Below are 22004 nucleotides of genomic sequence, written 5' to 3' on the forward strand. Positions count from 1 at the left end.
AGCGCAGGCTGACAATAAGCTGCAAGGCAGTTAAGAGGTGAATTGTGAAGTCAAGTGTCCCCTTGATCATACAAGGGGCCCATTCAGTAATCTGGCAGTGGGATAGAAGCTGAACTTGAGCCTGTTGGTGCATGTTTTCAAGCGTTTGTATCTGCTGCCCGATGGAAGGAGGAAAAAAAGAGAGTGACTGGGGTATGAGGGATATTTGACTGTATTGGCTCCTTGTCTGGGTCAGAAGGGAGCATAGACAGACCATTGAGGGGAGGCTTGTTCACATGATAAGTGTCATCTGCGAACTTGTAGATGGCATTAGAGCAGAATCTGACCCCACAGTTGTTTGTGTATATAAATAAGATGGAGAGATTTTTGGGAAGTAAGAACTAGAAGGGCAAGTGGACCCGCGGTCCAGGATAAGCCAAGTACTTGTTGAGTGGTAGAGCAGGTTCAGGTGATTCTATATCTATACTTTCCTTTCCATACCTTAATCTTAAAGAAAAGCTTCTGCCCAATTCCTGACTAGAAATTCTAATTTAAAGTATAGTTTGACAGAAATTACTTTTTGCTTTTGCCTTGTGTTTTTGCACTGGTGGTTTTAATAATTCCTTTTGATTATCAAGAATGAGAGCAATCTTCACGTCAGCTCAATCTTCGCTGTTTGCTGTAATGGTTTGTCTACAGCAGCGTGCTCTCACCACCAGTGTGAATACATTAAATCATTTATAAGATTTTAAATGTCCCATTCCTCCTTCATGAAATTAAGATGACTGGAGCGAAGATTTGTGGCTCTAACTGAAGTTCAAATGCGGAACGGGAACAGGAATGGTATTTGGAGGTTGTCATAGATCTAGCTTCACTTTACTTTAGCAAGTGCATCTTGCTTGCTTTGATTCAATTTTTGCTTGTTATTTTTTTCTTGTGTTGCTCTAATATAATAAAATGCATAGAAGGTAATTTTGAGCTTTAACTGCATAGGAAAAGTCGTGTTTACAATCAACTTGATTATAATAGTAATTGCTTACTAGGAAGAGTGTATTATTTTTTTGAAATTAAATTTTTGGCTTGGGTCCTGTTTAATTTGTTTTGTAGGCATTTCAGTGTTCAATTCAAACCTAAATTTAGTTGTGCCCGATTGGGTTTATAATCATTTTGTGGCATAGGTGGGAAGCTGACACAGTCGTATATCTCTGCATTTTGTTGTTGTTGTTGTTTTGTATGGCATTCACATGTCTTTTTGGCGTGTGCCTGTGTGCGTGTAAGTGTGTGTGTGTGTCTGCCTGCGCGTCTATGTGTCTGTGATGTCTTTTTCATGGCTTTTACAAGGCGTGGAGTGAGAGAGAGACTATGTGGTGCGCCACTCCTCACACAGACATTTTTTGCAGTATTTTTCCCTTTACGAGGTCTCGACACTCAACCTGGCACGGATGAAAACCGTACTTGGGAGCGGACCCAACTGGTTTCGAACCCGGGAACCTCCGCTTCCGGGTCAGGCGCCGATGTCATTGCGCCACCAGCCGGCCCCAGCATTCACACTTCTAATTGAAGTGTGGCCCTGGAGGAGCAGACACAAGTCTGTCCCTTTGGGATACGGGGTTAGATCGATCTTCGTCTGGCATCTTGTCCTCAGCTGTTCCAATATGGGTGGCCCTGAGTTGGCATCGCCTAATGGAGTCCTTGAAGCACACAAGCCTTTACATGCTGTCAACGTGTTGATCCAGGTCTTGGAGGACTTCTGCATTTAAAGGAGTTATGTGTGTGTTGATGTGCAATGTGTGAAATAGGTCTGATTATGTAAAGATTTGCAATGGGAAAAGCCTTCCAGACATTCTTGCTAAGACATCTGAAATACTAATCCTATTGAAAGAATTGATACAGTGTAGTAGGTGGCCATTTATCCCTTCCTACTCATTCCAGCATTGTTATATGGCTTCTTCAGCCCAACTGGTCCATGCCAACCAAGATTCCAATCTAAGCCAGTCCCATTTACCTATATTTGGCTCTGATCTGAACCTTTCCTGTTCATGTTCCTGACCAAATATCTTTCAAGTATTGCGAATGGAAGTTCCCCTCTCACCTTAACCTATGCCCTCTAGTTCTTGATTCTCCAACCCTGGGAGAAAGACTGTGAGCATTGACCACATGTCCATTATGTCCCATTTTGAAAGAGAGGTCCAATTAGTCTCCTCCATTACCTGCTGTCTTTGCTCTTTTCACAATATAGATCTGAATAAATAGTCAAAATTACAAACGTACTTTTGAACGTTGTACTTCCTTTTCAACCTTGTCGTTTCCCCCCAACAGTACTCAAAATGGGGTACTTATTGTTGAGGCTTTTCACTATTTGACAGTCTCCCTTCCCCCGTCTTGACAGTCACCCATTTATCTGCGTCCTGTAACCTTGGGCTAGCTACCTTCCTGTAGCTATTGTCACCTCTTCACTTCCCCTAACAAGCTGGCGGTCATTGGGCTGCAGCTCCAGTTCCTTAACACGGTCTCCAAGCAGCTGCATCTCGAAGCACCTGGTGCAGGTCTGGCCATCAGGGAGGCTGGTCGTCCCTCAGAAATCCCACATCTGACTCTCAGAACAGAACATTGGCTCTGTAGACATGCCCCCTATTCCCCTAGAGTGAAATAAGAAATTGCCTACTTACTTTAGACCTGTTCTCGTTGAAGCCACGCTGAGCCAAAGCCTTACCACTCTGTCTCAGTCCACTTGCACAGTGGCCGCTCTGCTAGATGGTACCCTTCTTTTATGGAGACTGGGTTTTTAAAGCTCTTTGCTGGACTTGTGCAGGAATGCTTCTAATGTGTCTATGCTGTACTCCAATCAAAGATGCCCTTTGAAAAAACTTACTGCTTTTTTTCAAGCTCTTCGTCAGACTTGTGTGGGAATTCTTGTACTCTGTGCCATACTCCAATCTAGTGTTGGTGAAAGGGTAACAGATGCACAGAAGTTGTAGGAATGATCTCAAATACTCATTTGGGGAAAAAAAAACACTCATTCATCCCATCCACTGGAAGCTTCCTGCCCCATCTGTGGAAGATTTTTGGTTCCTACATCAGGCTATCAGTCACCTCTGATTACAGAACTGGAATGGAAACAAGTCCTTCTCAATCCTGAGGGATTGCTGAAGGAGAAGGGTCTAGTTTATTTGGTTATGGTAGTGTAGCAGTTAGCTTGATGCTATTACAACCCGTGGCGCCAGAGTTCATTTCCAGTGTCCTCTGTAAGGAATCTCTTAATATCCTTCATGTGGAATGTGTGAGTTTTACCTGGGTGCTCTGGTTTCCTCCCACAGTCGAAAGATTAATTGTAAAAGTAGGTTAATTGGTCATTATAAATTGTTCCGTGATTAGGTGAGAGTTAAATCAGGGTTGCCGGGGCAACATGGCTCAAAGTGCCGGAAGGGTCTATTCTGCACTGTACCTCTAAATAAATAAATTAGGTATTGTAAGCAACTGTTTTGTATTGCTATATTTTGAGCAGCACAGTTCATTGTTTAATAGGACTTGAATTTCCATAATCCTTCTCATGTACCCTTCAGAATATCCAAAAGTCTCTACAGCCAGTGAAGTGCTTCTGAAGTATCGTCTACTGTAATGAAAGAGATGTAGCATGCTCCCAGATATGTCAGTTACTTTGGCCAGAGAATGTAGTTTTGACTGATGCTGGTTGAGGGTATTGGCCAACACATGGAAGGCAATTCCCCAATTCCTTTTCAAGTTAGATCTTTTACGTTTATCCAGGAGAGCATCAGGACAACAGAGGGTTTTCTTATATGGGAGTCGGCAGTTTGGAAAGTTCAGCACTCCTTTGCTACTGTACTAGAATGACCGTTAGAAGCTGGTATTTGAGATTTGAATGGGTCTTTCAAGCCACAACCTTTTGTTTTGGAGGCAGGAGCCATAAAGAGAATCGCACAGAAACTGGTGCTATGCCTCATTATTGAGCACCCATCCTTGTGCCTGATCCCACACTAGTCTTTCTCAATTCCCATCAACTCTTCCCTAGCTTCCACCACTCATTTCTACATTGGGGTAATTCTCGGTTCCCAGTTAACCTACTATCTCCATATACTCTTGGATGTGGGAGGGAATTGTAGCACTTGTTGAAAACCCACACAGTCACAGGGGGAGCATGCAAACTCCGTACAGACAGTACTGGAAGTCAGGGTTGAACCAGGCTCCCTGAGAGTGTGTCAGTAGTTCCACTGGTTGTGCCACTGTAGCACCTGCTGACTATCTGGTGAGCCACTGTTGTCGCAGAGCGTAATTGATCCACAGGGAGAGTGACAAACTGGGAATGTCTGAGTACCACAGACTGGATTCGTTTTAGGGCACAACATGTTTTTTTTACGTATCACATATATCAGTTTTGGTCACGGTCGCTGATCTCTGTGTTAATAACTCTGCCAACCAAAAGTGCTACCATTTGAATCATCCTCATGACCTGATGCGTTGAATCATTGGAGCGAAGGATTGCCCTCCCTTCCCAGAGATTAATGCAAAAAAAAGGTTTCAGGGAAAACTTTGACATATTTGTGACAACTGGTTTAGGGGTATAATTTACCCATCACGGGTGATGTATGAGCTTATTACATGCTTTGTATAGGAAGGATGTTGAGTGAATATTGATTTTATTTTTTTGTATTGTTCACTGTTTTGTGAGTAATGTAAAAACAATGAATGAGCAGCTTGTTTGACACGTCACCATTGGGATTTTCATCCAGCAGTTTTAATTTCACCGATGGTATCACGATGGACCCCTTGTTAGTTCCCTGTCATGAGTTAGTTGTTTATAAATTTGATGTCACCCAGATACATAGATCGCTAAGCTGGTGGTATGTATGTTGTGAATAATGCGTTTGGCTGGTGCACAATAAACATGTTATGTTTCTTCTTGATCAATGTGTTGCCTTGCTGAGTGAGAAGCTGTTCTTTCTTAGTACTGAAAGAGCAGAGTATTGACAGATCATCAAATTGATGCCTTGCCCGTCAAATACATCAGAAGGAGAGATGTTTTGGTGTGGTAACAGGAAAATAATCTAACTTGGTGATCTTTCTAACTTTTATGTTGGTCACGATTCATTCCCAGTATCTATTCAGAAATCTGACGGCAGAGGGAAAAGCCTGTTCCTAAAGTGTTGAGTGTGGGTCTTCAGGCTTCAGTACCTCCTTTCCACTGGCAATAGAGAGAAGAGGGCATGTCTCGGATGGTGCCACCTGCTTGAGGCACTACCTTTTGAAGATGTCCTCTGGTAGGCGGGTTCAGAATAAGTTGATTGTCAAAGTACATTCATGTCACCTTGAGATTCGTTTTCTTGCAGGCATTTACAGGAAAATAAATACAATCGAATTTATGAAGAATTGTACATAGCAAAGATTAACAGACATCCAGTGTGCAGAATTGGATAAATTGTGCAAATAATAACATTTTAAAATGAATGAATAAATACATAATTGAGAATGTGAGTCGTAGCGACCTTGAAAGTGAGTCTGTTAGTTTTGGAGTCAGTTCAGCATTGAGGTGAGTGAGGTTATCCGCGCTGGTCAGGAGCCTGATAACTGTAGAATTATAACTGTTCCTGAACCTGGTGGTGTGGGACCTAAGGCTCCTATGTCCTCCTGCCTGATAGTAGTAGTGAGAAGAGAGTGTGGCCTGGATGACAGAAGTCTTTGATTGTTTTTTTTTGTGATAGTGCTCCTCGTATATGTGTTCAATGGTGGGGAGAGCCATGGATTCCAACTTCTTCCTCCTCTTCTCAATAATCAATAATTGGAGTTCTGATGAAGAGTATGACTGTTTATTCCTCTCCATAGATGCTGACGTTGAGTGAGAGTTTGTTGTTGTGGCACCAGTCAATCAGATTTTCAGTCTCGCAGCTATGTGCCAATTTATCATGACCTTTGATTCAGCCAACAAGAGTGGTGTCATGAGCAAACTTAATCTGGCATTGGAGATGTCTTAGCCTCAGAGTTAGCAATTTAAAAAGTGAGTGAAATGAGGCTAAACACACAGTCTTGCAGTACACCTGTGTTGATGATCATTTTGGAAGAAATGATGTTGACGTTCCATACTGACTGGAGCCTGCAAATGAGGAAAGCGAGGATCCAGTTGCAGAAGGAAATATTGAGGCCTAGGTCTTGGAATTTAGTGATTAGTTTTGAGGGGATGACAGTGTTGAATGCTGAAAGGTTATCAATAAAGAGCATCCTGATGTCCAGTTGTTCTGGAACTGAGTGAATAGCTAATGAAATGGCATGATCGCCTACATCATATGACACAGCACATATCAAACAAGCAATATATACGCTCCTGTTTTCCTGTATTTTGTCCCTCTAGTAGTTTTGAAAATCTGACTCATCCCTCCTCGTCCCAAATTCCATAAGACGGTAAGACGTAGGAGCAGAATTAAGCCATCTGGCCCACGGAGTCTGCTCTGCCATTCAATCATGGCCGATCCTTTTTTCCTATCTCCGCCTCAGCCCCAGTTCCTTCTTCGTAACCTTTGATGCCACGTCCAAACTTCCAAGGATTAAATCTCTGCGCAGTATCTCATTGTAATCCAACCCTTGAAGCAACAATCACTTTAAACGACTGAGCCAGCAGGCTTCCTCAACTGCCCATGTGTGGATGAGGGGAACAAATATCATATTTCCAAACTTGTTGCTGCTACAGAACAAGCCAGGATTGTGAGTAGGGAGGAAGATATAAAGAGGACTTGAGGTCCGAGTTACGTGGGGTGTTGGGGCAGGCTGGCACTGTATTACTTTATTCCTTGGGATGTAGCAGATTGCGAACTGACCTTGCAGAGGTGTATAAAATCTTGGAGTCATAGATAAGGTGATTACACCTAGTCCTTTTCCCAGAGAATGGGATTCAAATCTGGAGGGCATAATTTTAAAATGAGATTTTAAAGGGGTCTGAGGGTCAAACCCTAGTTGCAGAAATAGTATGTGCTGCCAGAGAAAGTGGTTGTGGCAGGTACAATAGCAAAGTTTAGAAGACGTTCAAATTAGCACATGGATAGGAGAGGTTTAGAGGAATATGGGCCAAACACAGAAAAATGGTACTAGCTTGGTGGGCACTATGGTCAGCATGGACAAGTTGGGCCAAAGGGCCACTCCAAGCTGTTTTACTCATTCATTTTATGACTCCCCATGGAGATGAGGACAAACAGAATGTATGGGTAAGAACATGGCAGTTGCAATATAATGTGGAAAAACATGATGCATATTGATTCAGGAAACAGAAAAGCTGCATTTTCTTTAAAATGATGGGAGATTGAAAAATGCTGATGCACAAAGAAACCTGGTTGTCCTTGTATACGAGTAACTGAAATGTTGCTGCAGCAAGCCAAGGGAGAGGTAAATGTGAGGTTTTTACAAGAGGATTTGAGTTCAGGAGTAAATATTTCTCATTGGAGTATATAGGGCCTTGATGAGGGCCGCATCTGTATATCATGTACAATTTGTGTAATCTGTCTGCAGTTTAACCCTTCAATTCCAGGTGGTATTCTGGAAAATCTACGCTCTGCTGTCTCCAAGACCAGTATGTTCTACCACAGATGTGTCCAGACATACTGTTTAAAACAGGGCATTTTAAAGATTGAGCGCAATCTCTACACCCTTGTAGTCCATTGACTTTCAGTAACTTCTGTTCGTCATCATTGAAGGCTGGATGTGCACATGCAGTTGGTTAAATGTAGAAAGACAGCTTGAGAAGAGATAGGATGCATGAGGCTGCATGGGCTGGAATCCGTAGTGGGGAAAAAAAACTAAATTACTGGAGGTGGCATCTATAGAAGGAAAGGGACACTGAAGAGTTTAGATTTAAGACCCTTCATCTGGACAGATTAAATATCCCGACCCAAAATGTTGACTATCCACTTATCTCTACACATGTTGCCTGATCCACTGAATTCCTCCAGTAGTTTAATTATTGTGAAGAGATGCAAAAGAATTTTAAAATGTAAAATGTTGAGAAAGAACCCATATTGAAAACAAAGAAATAGAGAAAAAATTGTCACTTTAATTTAACTAGTATTATTGGTTAAACACTGGACCACATTATCGGTCAGTTTGATGAAGCTGTTAGAACTTTTCTTTTTACATCTTTGGTGAGATTGGCACCATATACAATGCCTTGAAAATGTACTCAGCCCTCACAACTATTTTTACATTTTAAGGTCTCATTTTCTAAATTTAAAACGTAGTCGGGTTTTTTGAGTGAATCTACAAAACATTGTGCATCATGTCAAATCAAAATTCCAACACCTGTCAGCAACTTACTAAAAAAGAATTGAAAAATCAAAATTGTGATGCTGAAGAAGTATTTATCCCCTTTGTAATTACTACGCTAACTTTCCTCAGGTGCAATACTGTGTATTACCTGACCACCTCACCCAATATGTTGAAATAGAAAATTAGAAGATCATCTGACTAAAAAAATCCCATCTCTGTGTAAGGTCCAACAGTATGGTAGACTTTCAACAGACCAAACAAGAAGACAAAAGAACATTCAAGTCAAGTCAGGGAAATGATAATAGAGAAGCACAAATCTGGGGAAGGGTGTAAGACCATCTTAAAGACACCAAACATACTTTGGAGCTCAATTTAGTCCATCATGGAAAAATATGAAACCACAACCACATTGCCTAGGTTAAGCTGCCCCTTTAAAACTTAGTTACCAGAGAAGAATGTAAGAGGGGCTACTAAGATGCCAGCAGTCACTCTGAGTGAGCTGCAAAGGTCAGTGGCTGCAACAGGAGAGAGATGAAATTTATTGCTTCATAATCTCTAAGGCTTTGTACAAAAAGATTTTTTTATGGAAGAGTTGTTAGGAAGAAACTCTGGTTGGGAAAAAAAAACATTATTGCCCATAAAGATTTTGCAAAGATTTTACAGTCACTTGGATGATACTGTAAAGATGTGGAAGAATATCTTACAGTCAGATGAGAGTGGTATGTGTGTTGTAAAGCCTAACACTGCATCAGCAAGGTAACACCATCCCTACAGTAAAGAATGGCAGGGGTAGCATTATGGCTATCGGGATGTTTTCAGCAGCAGGGATGGGAATCTGGTCAGGATTGATGGAAAGACGGATGCTGACAAATGGAGATATCCTGGTTTAAAAACCTGCTAGCTTTGTCCAGAAAGCTTGAACTCGGTGGTGGGGGTGGGGGGGGGGTGTTACTTTCAGCAGGACAATATCCCAAAGCACACTGCCAGAGTAACCTTGGAGTGGCTTCAAATGAAGAAAATTGATGTAGTTAGTGGTCCGGTCAGAGTCCTGACCTTAAACTGATTGAACATCTCTGGCATTACCTCAAGATTGCTGTCCTGCACCACGCCCTAACTAATCCGGCACAGTTTGAGCAATTGTGCAGGAGAAATGGATAAATCTTGCTCCACCGAATTGTGCAAAACTATAAACGTTTGTAATAGAGATTTATCTAAAAAAAACTACCGGTTGTAAGAGCTGCAGTAATTGGCTAAACTAATTACTGAGCAAAGGGGGATGAATATTTTTGAACTGCTGATGTCTCAGTTTTAAATTTTTAGGTTTTCATAGTTTACAATTTTCCCTGTTTTCTTTTGGGCTGTACTGTGAAAAATGGAGTATATGATTCACAAATAATAATTCTCAGTAAAATTGATCAAAATCCCTGGTTATAATACTCATTTATGTGAACAAAGGGTTGGGGGCTGAGTACTTTTACAAGGCACTGTATTTTTGTGGTACATCTTGTAGAAGTTGAAGCTTAAGGGTCTGAAGGTAGAAAGGTCACCTGGTCTACACCCCAGAGTTCTGAAAGAGGATGCTGAAGAGATTGTGGGGCTGGGTATTAGTTGTGATCTTTCAAGAATCAAGAAGATTCAAGAATGATTTGAGGGAACTGGAAAATTGCAAGCGTCACTTTACGCTTTAGGAAGGGAGGGAGGCAAAAGACCAGAAGTTTCAGGCCAGTTAGTCTGATTTAAGTGGTTGGTATGATACTGAAGTCCATTATTAAGGATGAGGATTTGGGTTACTTGGAGGCACATGATAAAATAGGCTAAAGTCAGGATTGTTGGAATTCTTTGAGGAAATAACAAGTAGTATAAAGATGTTATGTACTTGGATTTTTGCAAGGCCTTTGTCAAGGTCCTAGACATGAGGCTGCTTAACAAGGTAAGAGCCCTGGTATTATAGGAAAAATACTAGTATGGATAGAAGATTAGCTGACAAGCAGGAAGCAAAGAGTTGGAATAAAGGGGATCTTTTCTGGTTGGCTGCCACAGTGGTGTTCCGCAGGGTTAAGTTGTTAAGATGGCTTCTTTACACATTATATGTCAGTGAATTGGATGACGAAATTGATAACTTTGTGGCCAAGTTTGCAGACAATACAAAGATAGGTGAAGGGGCAGATCATGTCAGGGCAGCAAGGAGTCTGCAGTAAGACTTGGACAGATTAGGAGAATGGACAAAGACCTGACAGATGGATGTAGGAAAGTGTATGGGCATGCACTGTGGTAGAAGGAATAAAGGTGTTGACTATTATTCAGAATTCAGAGTTGCAAAGGGACTTGGGAGTCTTCATGCAGGTTTATTTGTAGGTTGGATCAGTGTAAGGAAGGCAAGTGTAATATGAGCATTCATTTCGAGACGATCTGTGTATATAAAAGCAAGGATATAATGCTGAAGCTTTGTAAGGCATTGGTCAGACCACACTTGGATTATTGTGAGCAATTTGGGGCTCCTCATCTGAGAAAGAATGTATTGGCATTGTAGAGATTCCAGAGGAGGTTCATGAGAATGATCCCAGGAATGAAAAAGTTACTGTATGAGGAGTATTTGATAGCTCTGGGTCTGTACTCAATGGAGTTTATAAAAATTAGGGGGAATGTCACTGAAACCTATAGAATATTGGTCTAGAAGTGGACGTGTTTTGTACCACTGGGAGTACAGCCTCAAAATACAAGGACAATTGTTTAGAATGGAAATGAGGAATTTCTTTAGCCAGAGGGTTGTGAATCTCTGGAATTTCTTGCCTCAGACAGTTGAGAGGGCCAAGTCATTGGGTATTTTTTTAAGTGGAGGTTCTTGATTAGTCAGAGCATCAAAAGATGGCGGGAGAATGGGGTTGACAGGGAAAATAAATCAACCATGATTGAATGGCAGAGTAGACTCAAAAGAGTGAATGGCCTGATTCTGCTCCTATGTCTAATGGGCTTATGATGGTACTAAGGTTAATTATTCTGTGGTGAGCTGGTGGATATCTGTAATACCCCTCGTGCAACAATGAAGAGGAGACTTCAAAGTGATTGATAAGAATGCAATATCTGTATGGTCTGTCAATGTTCAAGCACAGTTTGGCAATAAAAATAATTTTTTTCCTCCTGACAGGAACTGAGAAGGTTCGACAAGCGCAAGCATGCAAGCATCTTCATGTTGTAAACCCAGACTGGTTATGGTGTTCTCTAGAACGCTGGGAAAGAGTTGAGGAAAAGTTATTTCCACTGAAAGAAGACTATGTCAGATCACAAAGGTAACCCACTGTAAACATTTATATAGCAATATTATTGTAGGAAAAGGTTGTGAAGATGCTTTGTACACAAATAGTTAGATAAAGATAGATGCTAATTATAGGAGATAGTGTTGGAAGGGGCTAGAGTTGAGTCTGGTACAAGAGGTGGAATTTACTGTGTTTCGGAGGATCTTGAGGGATGGAGGTCTAGCTTGGATTCCAGGTGGCTAAAGTCATTGCCCTGTAGTGGTCAGGTGAAAGAGGTGAGAGTCATGCAAGATGCTAGCTTTGGAAGAATGCAGGCTTCTCCCAGAGGTTGCTAACTGCACTGGAAACAGAAGTGGAAATTGTCAAAGACTGAAAAGTTTTCATGCAAGCTTTAAATTGGGGAAGACAGAGAGCCAACAGGTGATTGAGACCCAGTTAATGGTAGGAGACTTGACTTGGAACGTGGCCAGGAAAATGAATTGGTTGAGTTTGGGAGTGATACTATATCAGTAGGGTGGCCTGAAGTTGCAGGGTCGGCTGGTGAAGGTCTTCATGAGACTGTGACACAAGGTGCTTAGTCTGAATAGTGTGTTGATATTAAGTATAATCTCAGGCATATGGGTAGAGACAACACCTCCAGTGCAGCTTGTCCTGAAAGCTGTGCTGCATGATCAAACACCGCTATGCTGTGGGCGCAGGAGCAATTGCGAAAGACAATGCTGTCATTTTTCAGGGAAACTTTGGAGACACAAGAGATGACAGATGCTAGAATCTGGAGCAACAGTTAATCTGCTAGATAAACTCAGTAGGTCAAGCAACACCTGTGCAAAGAAAGGAACTGTTAATGTTTTGGGTCAAAGTCCTGCATCAAACCAACCTGTGGAAGCTGTTGGTTTGTTGTTGGGTGTTGAAATGTTCAAATATGTTTTTCATTTAAAATAGGGCATCTAATCTTTGTTAGTAATTCAAACGCTTCATACAGGTTGGTTGTAGGTAGGAAATTTTTCGTTTGTTATATATAACATGGATGGAAGATTGGCTGACTGGCAGAAGGCGAAGAGTGAGTATAAAGGGGGCCTTTTCTAGTTGGCTGCTGGTGACCAGTGGTGTTCTGCAGGGTCTGGTGTTGGGCCCACTTCTTTTTACGCCAGTGATCTGAATGATGCAATTGATGGCTTTGTGGACAAGTTTGTGGACGATACAAAGATAGGTGGAGGGACAGGTAGTGTTGAGGAAGCACAGATTCTGCAGAAGGACTTGGACAGATTGGGAGAATGGGCAAAGAAGTGGTAGATGGCAAAGGGTGTTGGGAAGTGTATAGTCATACCCTTTGATAGAAAAAAACAAATGTGTGTACTATTTTCTAAATGGGGAGAAAAATAAAAAATCAGAGGTGTACAGGGACTTGGGATTCCTTGAACAGGATTTCTTATAGGTTAATGTGCAGGTTGAGTTGGTGGTAAGGACGTCAAATTTTATGGGGAGAAGACAGGAGAGTGGGTTTGAGAGGGATAATAAAGCAGCCATGATGGAATGCCGGAGCAGACTTGATGAGTTGAATAGTCTAATTCTGCTCCTATGTCTTATGGTCTTATTGATGTTAAAAATGGTTAAATTTTGCTGTGTATGACTACCTCAGTTGTGCCTCCTTAGATATTTATTAGTATTGCATATATATTTTGCAAGTTCTTGAGCTCCATATAGCATCTTCTGATATTAATGAACTCTTTATTCTGGCATGGCGTCAGAGTTCTAAGAGAGGACAGAAATGTTAGAGGTACTCTGCATTATTTAAACTATGCCCACAGTTTATCTTTCTTTCATCTCTGTGAGGTGTGAATAAAATTTGAAGTCCCTAGTTACCTTCAGCAGAGTTTTTCTAGGTATCAGACTAATGCAGTCACACTTGCTGTATGATGCCCCAAGTGCATCTGTGAGCCATGGTTGAGTAGAATAATATAACCCTGAGAATTTTAAATTTGGTAACCCGGTCCTCATTACATACTGGAGTAGAAATATATCCTTTGTTCCATGTGCTGCAACAACAGGATAACAGCAACCAAGTTTTTGCTGTTTGGAGATTCAGTTTTCATCTCTGTCATCTTTAAAGCTTTGATCCTTTACCATTCAAAATTCCATTAATTATGGCCCAGATATTACTTCTCAGCTGTAAAGCGGTGATAGTTTCCATTTCTGAAACTGCCAGTTGTCTATAGTACCCACCTGTCTTCCAATTAATCCATGGATTGTTGTCGGCTGTTTTGTTTTCAGCCATCTGGAGATAAACATTTGGGATGTCCTCTATAAGCTCCTCCTCCTCTTTAATCTTTCTCAAAGCCTAATGCTTCAGCCAAGCTCTCAGTCATCTTACCCAATATTTCATAGTCATAGTGTCAATTATTTTGGGGATCTCACTTTTGTGATGATCCTTGGTGTGGTTTTCTTTATTATGGGCACCACAGTGCCCTGTAAAAGTATTCAGCCCCGAACCCTTCATTCACATAATGAGTATTACAACACAGAGAAAATCTGCAGATGCTGGAAATCCAAGCAACACACACAAAATGCTGGAGGAACTCAGCAGGCTAGGCAATATCTATGGAAAAGAATATAGTTGACATTTCGGGCTGAAACCCTTCATCGAGACTGGAGGGGAAAAAAATGATGAGTCAGAGTAAGAAGTTGGGGGGAGGGGAGGAAGAAACAAGATAATAGGTGAAACGAGGAGGGGGAGGGGTGAAGAAAAGAGCTGGGAAGTTGATTAGTGAAAAAGATGCAGGGCTGGAGAAGGGGTAATCTGATAGGAGAGGACAGAAGGCATAGAAGAAAGAAAAGGGGGAGAAGCACCAGAGGGAGGTGATGGGCAGATAAGGAGATAAGGTGAGAGAGAGAAATGGGAATGGGGAATGGTGAAGGAGGAGGGGGAGCATTACAGGAAGTTCGAGAAATTGATGTTCATGCTATGAGGTTGGAGGCTACTGTGATGGAATATTAGGTGTTTCTCCAACCTGAGTGTGGCCTCGTCGTGGCAGTAGAGGAGATCATGGACTGACATGTTGAAATGGGAAGTGGAATTAAAATGGGAGCCAGGGGGAGATCCCGCTTTATTTTTGGCGGATGGAGCCGAGGGGCTCGGTGAAAGGATTTCCAATATATGTTGGCCTCATTGATATACAGGACGGCACACTGTGAGCACCAGATACAGTAGGTGACCCTAACATACTCACAGGTGAAGTATCACCTCACCTGGAGGGATTGTTTGTTGCCCTGAATGGTAGTGAGAACCACAGATTTTGATCAATTTCACTGAGAATTATTATTTGTGAATTATATGCTCTGTTTTTCACTGTAGAGCCCAAAAAACCGTGAAACACTAAAAATTCAAAAACTGAAATGTCAGCAGTTCAAAAATGTTCATCCCCCTGTGCTCAGTATTTAGTTGAACCCCCTATGGTTATGGCCAGTAGTCTTTTTGGATAAGTCTTCTATGAAATTTGCACAACGTGATGGAGTAAGATTTGCCCATTTCTCTGTGCAAAATTGCTGAAGCTGTGCCAGGTTAGTTGCTGAGCAGTGCTGGACAGCAGTTGAGGTCTTGTCAGAGATGTTCAATCAATTTAAGGTCGTGACTCTGGTTGGGCCACTCAAGAACGTCAATTTTCTTCTTTTGAAGGCACTTCATAGTTGCTGTGGCAGTTTAAGCTTTCTGGTCAAGGCTAGCTGGTTTTTTACCCAGGATCTCTCTGTATTTAGCAGCATTAATGTTCCTATCAATCCTGACCAGATTCCCAGTCTCTGCTGATGAAAACATCGCCATAGACATGATGTTACCTCCACCATACCTTACAGAAGGGATGGTGTTATCTGGCTGATGCGCAGTATTAGATTTACAACACACATACCGCTTGGTGTTGAGGCAAAAAAGTTCAACTTTAGTCTCATCTGGCCTTATAACCTATTTCCACATCTTTACAGTATTGTCTAAGTAAGGTTTTGCAGAGTCTTTACAGGCAAGGATATCCTTTTTTTAAGCCAGACCTCCTTTCTTGCCATTCTTCCGTAAGCACCCATTTTGTGCAAGGCATTAGAAATTGTGGAGCCGTGAACTTCATCTCCAGTTGCAGGAACTGACTTCTGTAGCTCACTCAGAGTGACTGTTGGCATCACAGTAGCCTCTTTTACAAGTGCCATTCTTCTCTAGTGACTAAGCTTAGAGCTATGCAGTGTGGGTGCGGTTTTGTATTTTTCTTCTACTTTTTATGATGAACTTCACTGAGCTCTGAGGTAAAATGTAGAAACAGTTGTGGGGCTAAATACTTTTTCAAGGCACTATATATGAAAATACTACTTATACTGAATAAAGTCTATCAACGTCTGTTAATGCATTTGTTTCTGCCTTTTCCACAGAGTCAATAGCCCTGCTAGTTTCCCTGAACTTCAAAGCAGCTTCCAAACACCATTGTTTCATCCAACTCCCATTCACCCGAAAGTGCCGCCTGGACCCGATGTCCGCATTTATGATCCCAACACTGGGAAGCTAATCCGGAAAGGCTCCCAGGGAAACAAACAACCCACATACATCCAGGCTCCAGCAGCTCCTGTTAAGTTACCAGTTCACGGAGAACAATCATCATTCAGGTAATGGTCCCAGAAAACTCCAGCATACTCAGCGATCTATTTAGTTCAGCTGTTCTCTTTAAAAATTGTTTTAATCAGTAAGGTGACAGGACAAATGTAAAATGGAATTATCATTGTCAGTTGCTGTCTGTGTGTTGTGAGGAGCAGAGAGGGCGTGTGGACAATGACCACATTGACGGAATAGATTGCGAAAGATTTTTGTGAAGTTACTTAAAGCAGTTTCGGAAGCTGAGAGTTTGTGTTTGCATGTCCCACTGCTGAATGATGGCCAGCAAATCGTCACTGCCAATCTCACTAATGCCATTTGTTGTATCTTAATATTTCCTCTGAACACTTCCCAGCGTGGAAAGAAGTAGACCTGCAAAATGTTGATGGATGCAAATAAAAACCACTTGTAAGGTTGCATGTGTTTTCCTTCATGCAACCAGTCTTGTGAGAGTTCATAATGTGGAGATCAGGTGTATTTGGTTGAACCGGAAGGTACATACAGTGAAGCTTGATGATGTGCTAGAAGGATAGAAGCAGGGTTGGCTCAACCATCTTGTCAGCTGGGGCTGACCCATTCTCTGTGACCTCTTGACGGGTGAACAATGTTGTTAAAGAATCTGTTGATTTATATGCATGAATATGGCTGAATATTAAATGGTTTGGAAATATAAACCTTTATGGAAAGTGTGAATTTTATCTGTGTAATACTGTTTGTAACCTATTGATACTCAGTCTGCATTTCCAATCATTCATTATTGCATTTTTAACTGAACTCTCATTTGTTTCTTGAACTACAAATAAATAAATTTATTCACTGCAACCTGGATAATTAATTTCAATTAAGGCACATAGCCCTTCCTCTTTGCCAAATATTGAGAGTCTGTTATGGATTTATGAGTATGCCTGTAAGAAAATGAATCTCAGGGTTGTATATGATGGCATATGTACTTTGATAATAAATTTACTTTGACACTTTTACTATAATACATAGAACGGTACAGCACAGTATGGGTCCTTCAATCCACAGTGTTGTGCTGACCTAGGTAAACCTACTTCATGATCATTCTAACCCTTCCCTTCCAAACAGCCCATATCCTTCCATTTGCCTTACACCTGTGTGCCTATCTAAGAGTCTTTTACATGTCCTTATTGCATCACTCTCCAGCATCATCCTTGGCCGTGCATTCTAAGTACCTACTACTCTTCATATAATAAAAAATTGCCTCTGACATCTCCCCTGAACTTCCCTCCACTCACCTTAAACGGAAGTCCTCTGGTATATCCATTGCTGCCCTGGGAAAAGTAGTACTGGCTGTCCACACTATCCGTTCCTATCATAATCTTAATATATCTCTATCAAGTCACTTCTCATCCTCTTGTTCCAAAGAGAAAAGCACTAGCTCTCTGAAGCTTTCCTCATAAGACATTTTCTCCAATCAAAGGAACATCCTGGTAAATCTCCACACCCTATCTAATGCTTTCACATCCTTATGAGGCAACCAGAACTGAAATCCAAGTGTGATCTAACTGGAGTTTTATAGAGCAGCAACTTCAGACTGGCTGTGATTGGTTAGCTGTGAAAGAAAATTTTCTTTAACACGGAGCAATTCTGTCCTGAATATTGTGATCTACAAATTCCAGTCCACTCCCAGGAGTGCATTAGCTGGTACTTGCTATGTCATGCATGGGATATTTGAGAAGCTGAGTATCGCAAGTTTCAATGCCTTGAATGTAATTGAAAGGGACTTGTACACTTTCCTGATCAAAAATGTGACACCTTGAATAGAGGCCACCTGGAATTGAGGGAGTTGGGTGAGAAAAGCAGCCATATATGGATAATAAATGGATTTTAGTAATGCACTTGACAAGGTTCCACACGGTAGGCTTATTCAGAAAGTCAGAAGGCATGGGATCCAGGGAAGTTTGGCCAGGTGGATTCAGAATTGGCTTGCCTGCAGAAAGCAGAGGGTTGTGGTGGAGGGAGTACATTCGGATTGGACGGATGTGACTAGTGGTGTCCCACAAGGATCGGTTCTGGGACCTCTGCTTTTCGTGATTTTTATTAACGACCTGGATGTGGGGGTAGAAGTGTGGGTTGGTAAGTTTGCAGGCAACACAAAGGTTGGTGGTGTTGTGGATAGTGTAGAGGATTGTCAAAGATTGCAGCAAGACATTGATAGGATGCAGAAGTGGGCTGAGAAGTGACAGATGGAGTTCAACCTGGAGAAGTGTGAGGTGGTACACTTTGGAAGGACAAACTCCAAGGCAGAGTACAAAGTAAATGGCAGGATACTTGGTAGTGTGGTGGAGCAGAGGGATCTGGGGGTACATGTCCACAGATCCCTGAAAGTTGCCTCACAGGTAGATAGGGTAGTTAAGAAAGCCTTATGGGGTGTTAGCTTTCGTAAGTCAAGGGATAGAGTTTAAGAGTCGCGAGGTAATGATGCAGCTCTATAAAACTGTGGTTAGGCCACACTTGGAGTACTGTGTCCAGTTCTGGTCGCCTCACTGTAGGAAGGACGTGGAAGCATTGGAAAGAGTACAGAGGAGATTTACCAGGAAGCTGCCTGGTTTAAAGAGTATGCATTATGATCAGAGATTAAGGGAGCTAGGGCTTTACTCTTTGGAGAGAAGGAGGATGAGAGGAGACATGATAGAGGTATACAAGATATTAAGAGGAATAAATGGAGTGGACAGCCAGTGCCTCTTTCCCCAGGGCATCATTGCTCAATACAAGAGGACATGGCTTTAAGATAAGGGGTGGGAAGTTCAAGGGGGATATTAGAGGAAGGTTTTTTACTCAGAGAGTGGCTGGTGCGTGGAATGCACTGCTTGACTCAGTGGTGGAGGCAGATACACTAGTGAAATTTAAGAGACTACTGGACATGTATAAGGAGCAATTTAAGGTGGGGGGTTATATGGGAGGCAGGGTTTAATGTGGGCTGAAGGGCCTGTACTGTGCTGTACTGTTCTATGTTCTATAACTAGAACAAATGGTTGGGTAGGTGAACAAACCAAGTTGCCACAGGGAGAGGTTCCATGAAGAATTGTAATGGGGGCAAGGGGAATGGAGGAAGAGTTGAGGATCACATGGAAGTGGCCAGAAGTGGATCGTAGGATTCGAGTTCTGATTAGACAAGGGAAAGGGGTATGGAATTAACTTTTGGGCGTGAGTAGATGGATGTTTCTGTTGTGGTGTTGGGCATAAGGGTGAGGCTGGTGCCAAAGAATCAGTAGTAAGTATGGCATTTAGCTTTGTGGGAATCTCACTCCAGCAGTCCACTGTGAAAACTTTATTGTCCTAGAAGGCCTGGGTAACAGTTGGTTCTATGACAGCTTGGTCTAACTACCTACGTGATATTCCAACAGGAATGGTGCACAAGGGATGATATCATCCCTTGTGTAAAGACATGAGACTGCAGGTGCTGGGACCTGGAGCTACAAACAATCCACTGGAGGATGTCAGCATGTCAAGCAGCATCTGTTAGGGAGTGAAGGGATTGTTGACATTTCGGGTTGAAATGAGGGACAAGAGGAGAGATGGTATAAAGAGGGGTGGAGTGGTGAAACCTAATAGTAGTTGATTGGTGGACTGAATGGTGGTGAAGAATGGCGGGCAGTTGGGGGGGTACAGGTGGGAATTGGGGAAACAAAGGCTGGTGGATGAATGGTGGAGGCAGGAGCAAGCTGAAGGGAGAGGAGATAAAACATGCATGTAGCTCACAAACAGTAGCACAAAGGCCTGGTTTATTATTGTCACAGGTGCAGTGAAAAGCTTGGTTTGCATGTCATCCAGAAAGATCTTCCATTAATAAGTCTTAGGTAGTACACAAGGAAAACAATTACAACATTTCGAATATGCCATTACAGTTACAGGAAAAAATACAGCACAGGCAGCCAAATGAGCTGCACAGGCCATGACAAGGTAGATTGAAAGATTAAGTTCATGTTTACTGCACTTGAAGTCTATTCATGAGCCTTATAACATTGTGATAAAAGCTGTTCTTGAGCCTGCTGGTATCCATTCTCAAACTTTTGTATCTTCTGCCAGTTGGGAGGTGGAAGGGATCTTTGATTATGTTGTCTGCATTTCTAAGGCAGCAAGAAGTGTAAACAGTCAGTGCAGGGGAAATTGGTTTTCACGATACATTGGGCTATATTCACAACTCTCTGCAATTTCTTCTGGTCTAGGGCAGCACTGTTGCGGTATCAAGCTGTGAATAAACCCAGCCTACCCAATCTCTTGTTATAACTACAGCCCTCTATTCCAGGCAATAATTGGCAAAGCGTATACCACAGATTGTGCATTTCTGCTGAGAAGTTCCAAATAAACTGTGACCGCAGCTTTAATTTAATGGAGTCGATATCTGCGAGTCTTGTGGAGTGTGTACAAGACTCTGGAAAAATCAAATCTTTTGAGTATCTCGGAAATTTCACTCAAGTATTTGTATATTAAAGGCATGATTTGTGGAACAGAAGTAACAAAGGAAAAAAATGGACAAAAAGAGAGAATTAAGTGAATTTAAGAGGACAAGTTTGATAACTTTTCTTTGGGGAGAAAAAGAAGAGGCAGAACCAACTGATCACTCCAGTAGGTTGATCACAATCCATAGGGAATAAAACAGCTACAGTAATCTCTGCCTTCAAAACCAAGACTCTTGGAACGAATAAGATGAATAAAACATCGTGGCTCATTCATTTTCTTGTATCCTGCTTCCTGGGAGTTGAGATTTCTGACAGAGATTAAAAACCCTTCAAAAATCACCCAGTAATTCCCTGTGACCATGTGAATAGGATAACAGCGCACAATTAATCAATTTAAGAGTTTATAAATATCCAAAGTTTGCCCCCAGCATAGGCACACTAACATAAAAATTGCTTTTCCTTTGCACGTGGGTTAGAGTAGTTTAATAATGATAGACTATAAACCACATACCAATAAGGATGAAAATGTATACTGTGTTTACTTCAAAATTTTGCGTTCCTCTTTACATATTGCTCCTGTACAGATCTGTATTCAGCTGGAGAACACACCCTGCCATATTAAATGCTCACCGAGTCATTCCATCATCAATCAGTGGGGTGCCACGGTGGAACAGAGGTTAGCGGCGTACTATTGTGGCTCAGGACAATCCATAGCCCTATTCTAGTGCCATTTGTAAGAAATATGTACATTCTCCCTGTAAACCGTGTGGATTTCCTCCCACAGTCCAAAGATGAATTGGTTAGTAGGTTAATTAGTCACTGTAAATTGTCCTGCGATTAGTCTAGGGTTAAATAGATCGGTTGCTGGGTGGTGCCTCTCATTGGGCTGGAAGAGCCTGTTCTGTGCTGTGCCTCTAAAGTAAAAAGTAAAATAAAATTACCTGACTTTTTTTTTCTTTGTTCTCTTTACTATTATGGAAGTCAATTCAAAGGGTTCTCTCTTCAGTCTGACCTAGTTGCTAACATGGTTCAAGTGTCAGGTGATGAAAAGATCAAGGAGAAAATGGTGGGAGCCTGGTAGGAGAGCCTAAGGCTAGAAGTTTGTGCACATTCCACTGTCTGTTTTAGCACTAAGCATTTAAATCAAATGTGTTATTTTGTATTTGGTACATATGACTCAAATAAACCAATTTCCAGTTACTGTCAGTGGAATGTAGGAGGCTGAGGGTGCTTTATTTGGGACTATCAAATCGAGGCGCATAGATGGTCAGAATCTTTTTTACCAACTGGAAGGCACAGCTTTAAGGTAAAGGCAATTTGAGGGATGCAATATATGGGAGGAGGAGAGTTTCACCAGAATATTGCCTGGAATGACAGGCTACATTTGTAAGGAGTGATTGGACAGGCTGGTTTATTCTCACTGGAACATAGGAGGCTGAGGGGTGATGAGAGATTAAG

At 41.8% G+C, this 22004-nt stretch overlaps 1 protein-coding gene across 3 annotated transcripts in view; it reads left to right on the forward strand.

Annotated features, from left to right (window-relative positions):
- ctdp1 (CTD (carboxy-terminal domain, RNA polymerase II, polypeptide A) phosphatase, subunit 1) overlaps nucleotides 1-22004 on the forward strand; it is a 353744-nt gene that overhangs the window by 74080 nt on the left and 257660 nt on the right. For all 3 annotated transcript variants that reach the window (XM_072261691.1, XM_072261682.1, XM_072261671.1), the window contains exons 9-10: nucleotides 11387-11528; nucleotides 15903-16133. In XM_072261691.1, coding sequence (XP_072117792.1) covers nucleotides 11387-11528; nucleotides 15903-16133 — 373 coding nt within the window. The remainder of the gene's footprint in view (nucleotides 1-11386; nucleotides 11529-15902; nucleotides 16134-22004) is intronic.

The sequence above is a fragment of the Mobula birostris genome, chromosome 1 (genome assembly GCF_030028105.1).
Source record: "Mobula birostris isolate sMobBir1 chromosome 1, sMobBir1.hap1, whole genome shotgun sequence".
NCBI classification, from domain to species: domain Eukaryota; kingdom Metazoa; phylum Chordata; class Chondrichthyes; order Myliobatiformes; family Myliobatidae; genus Mobula; species Mobula birostris.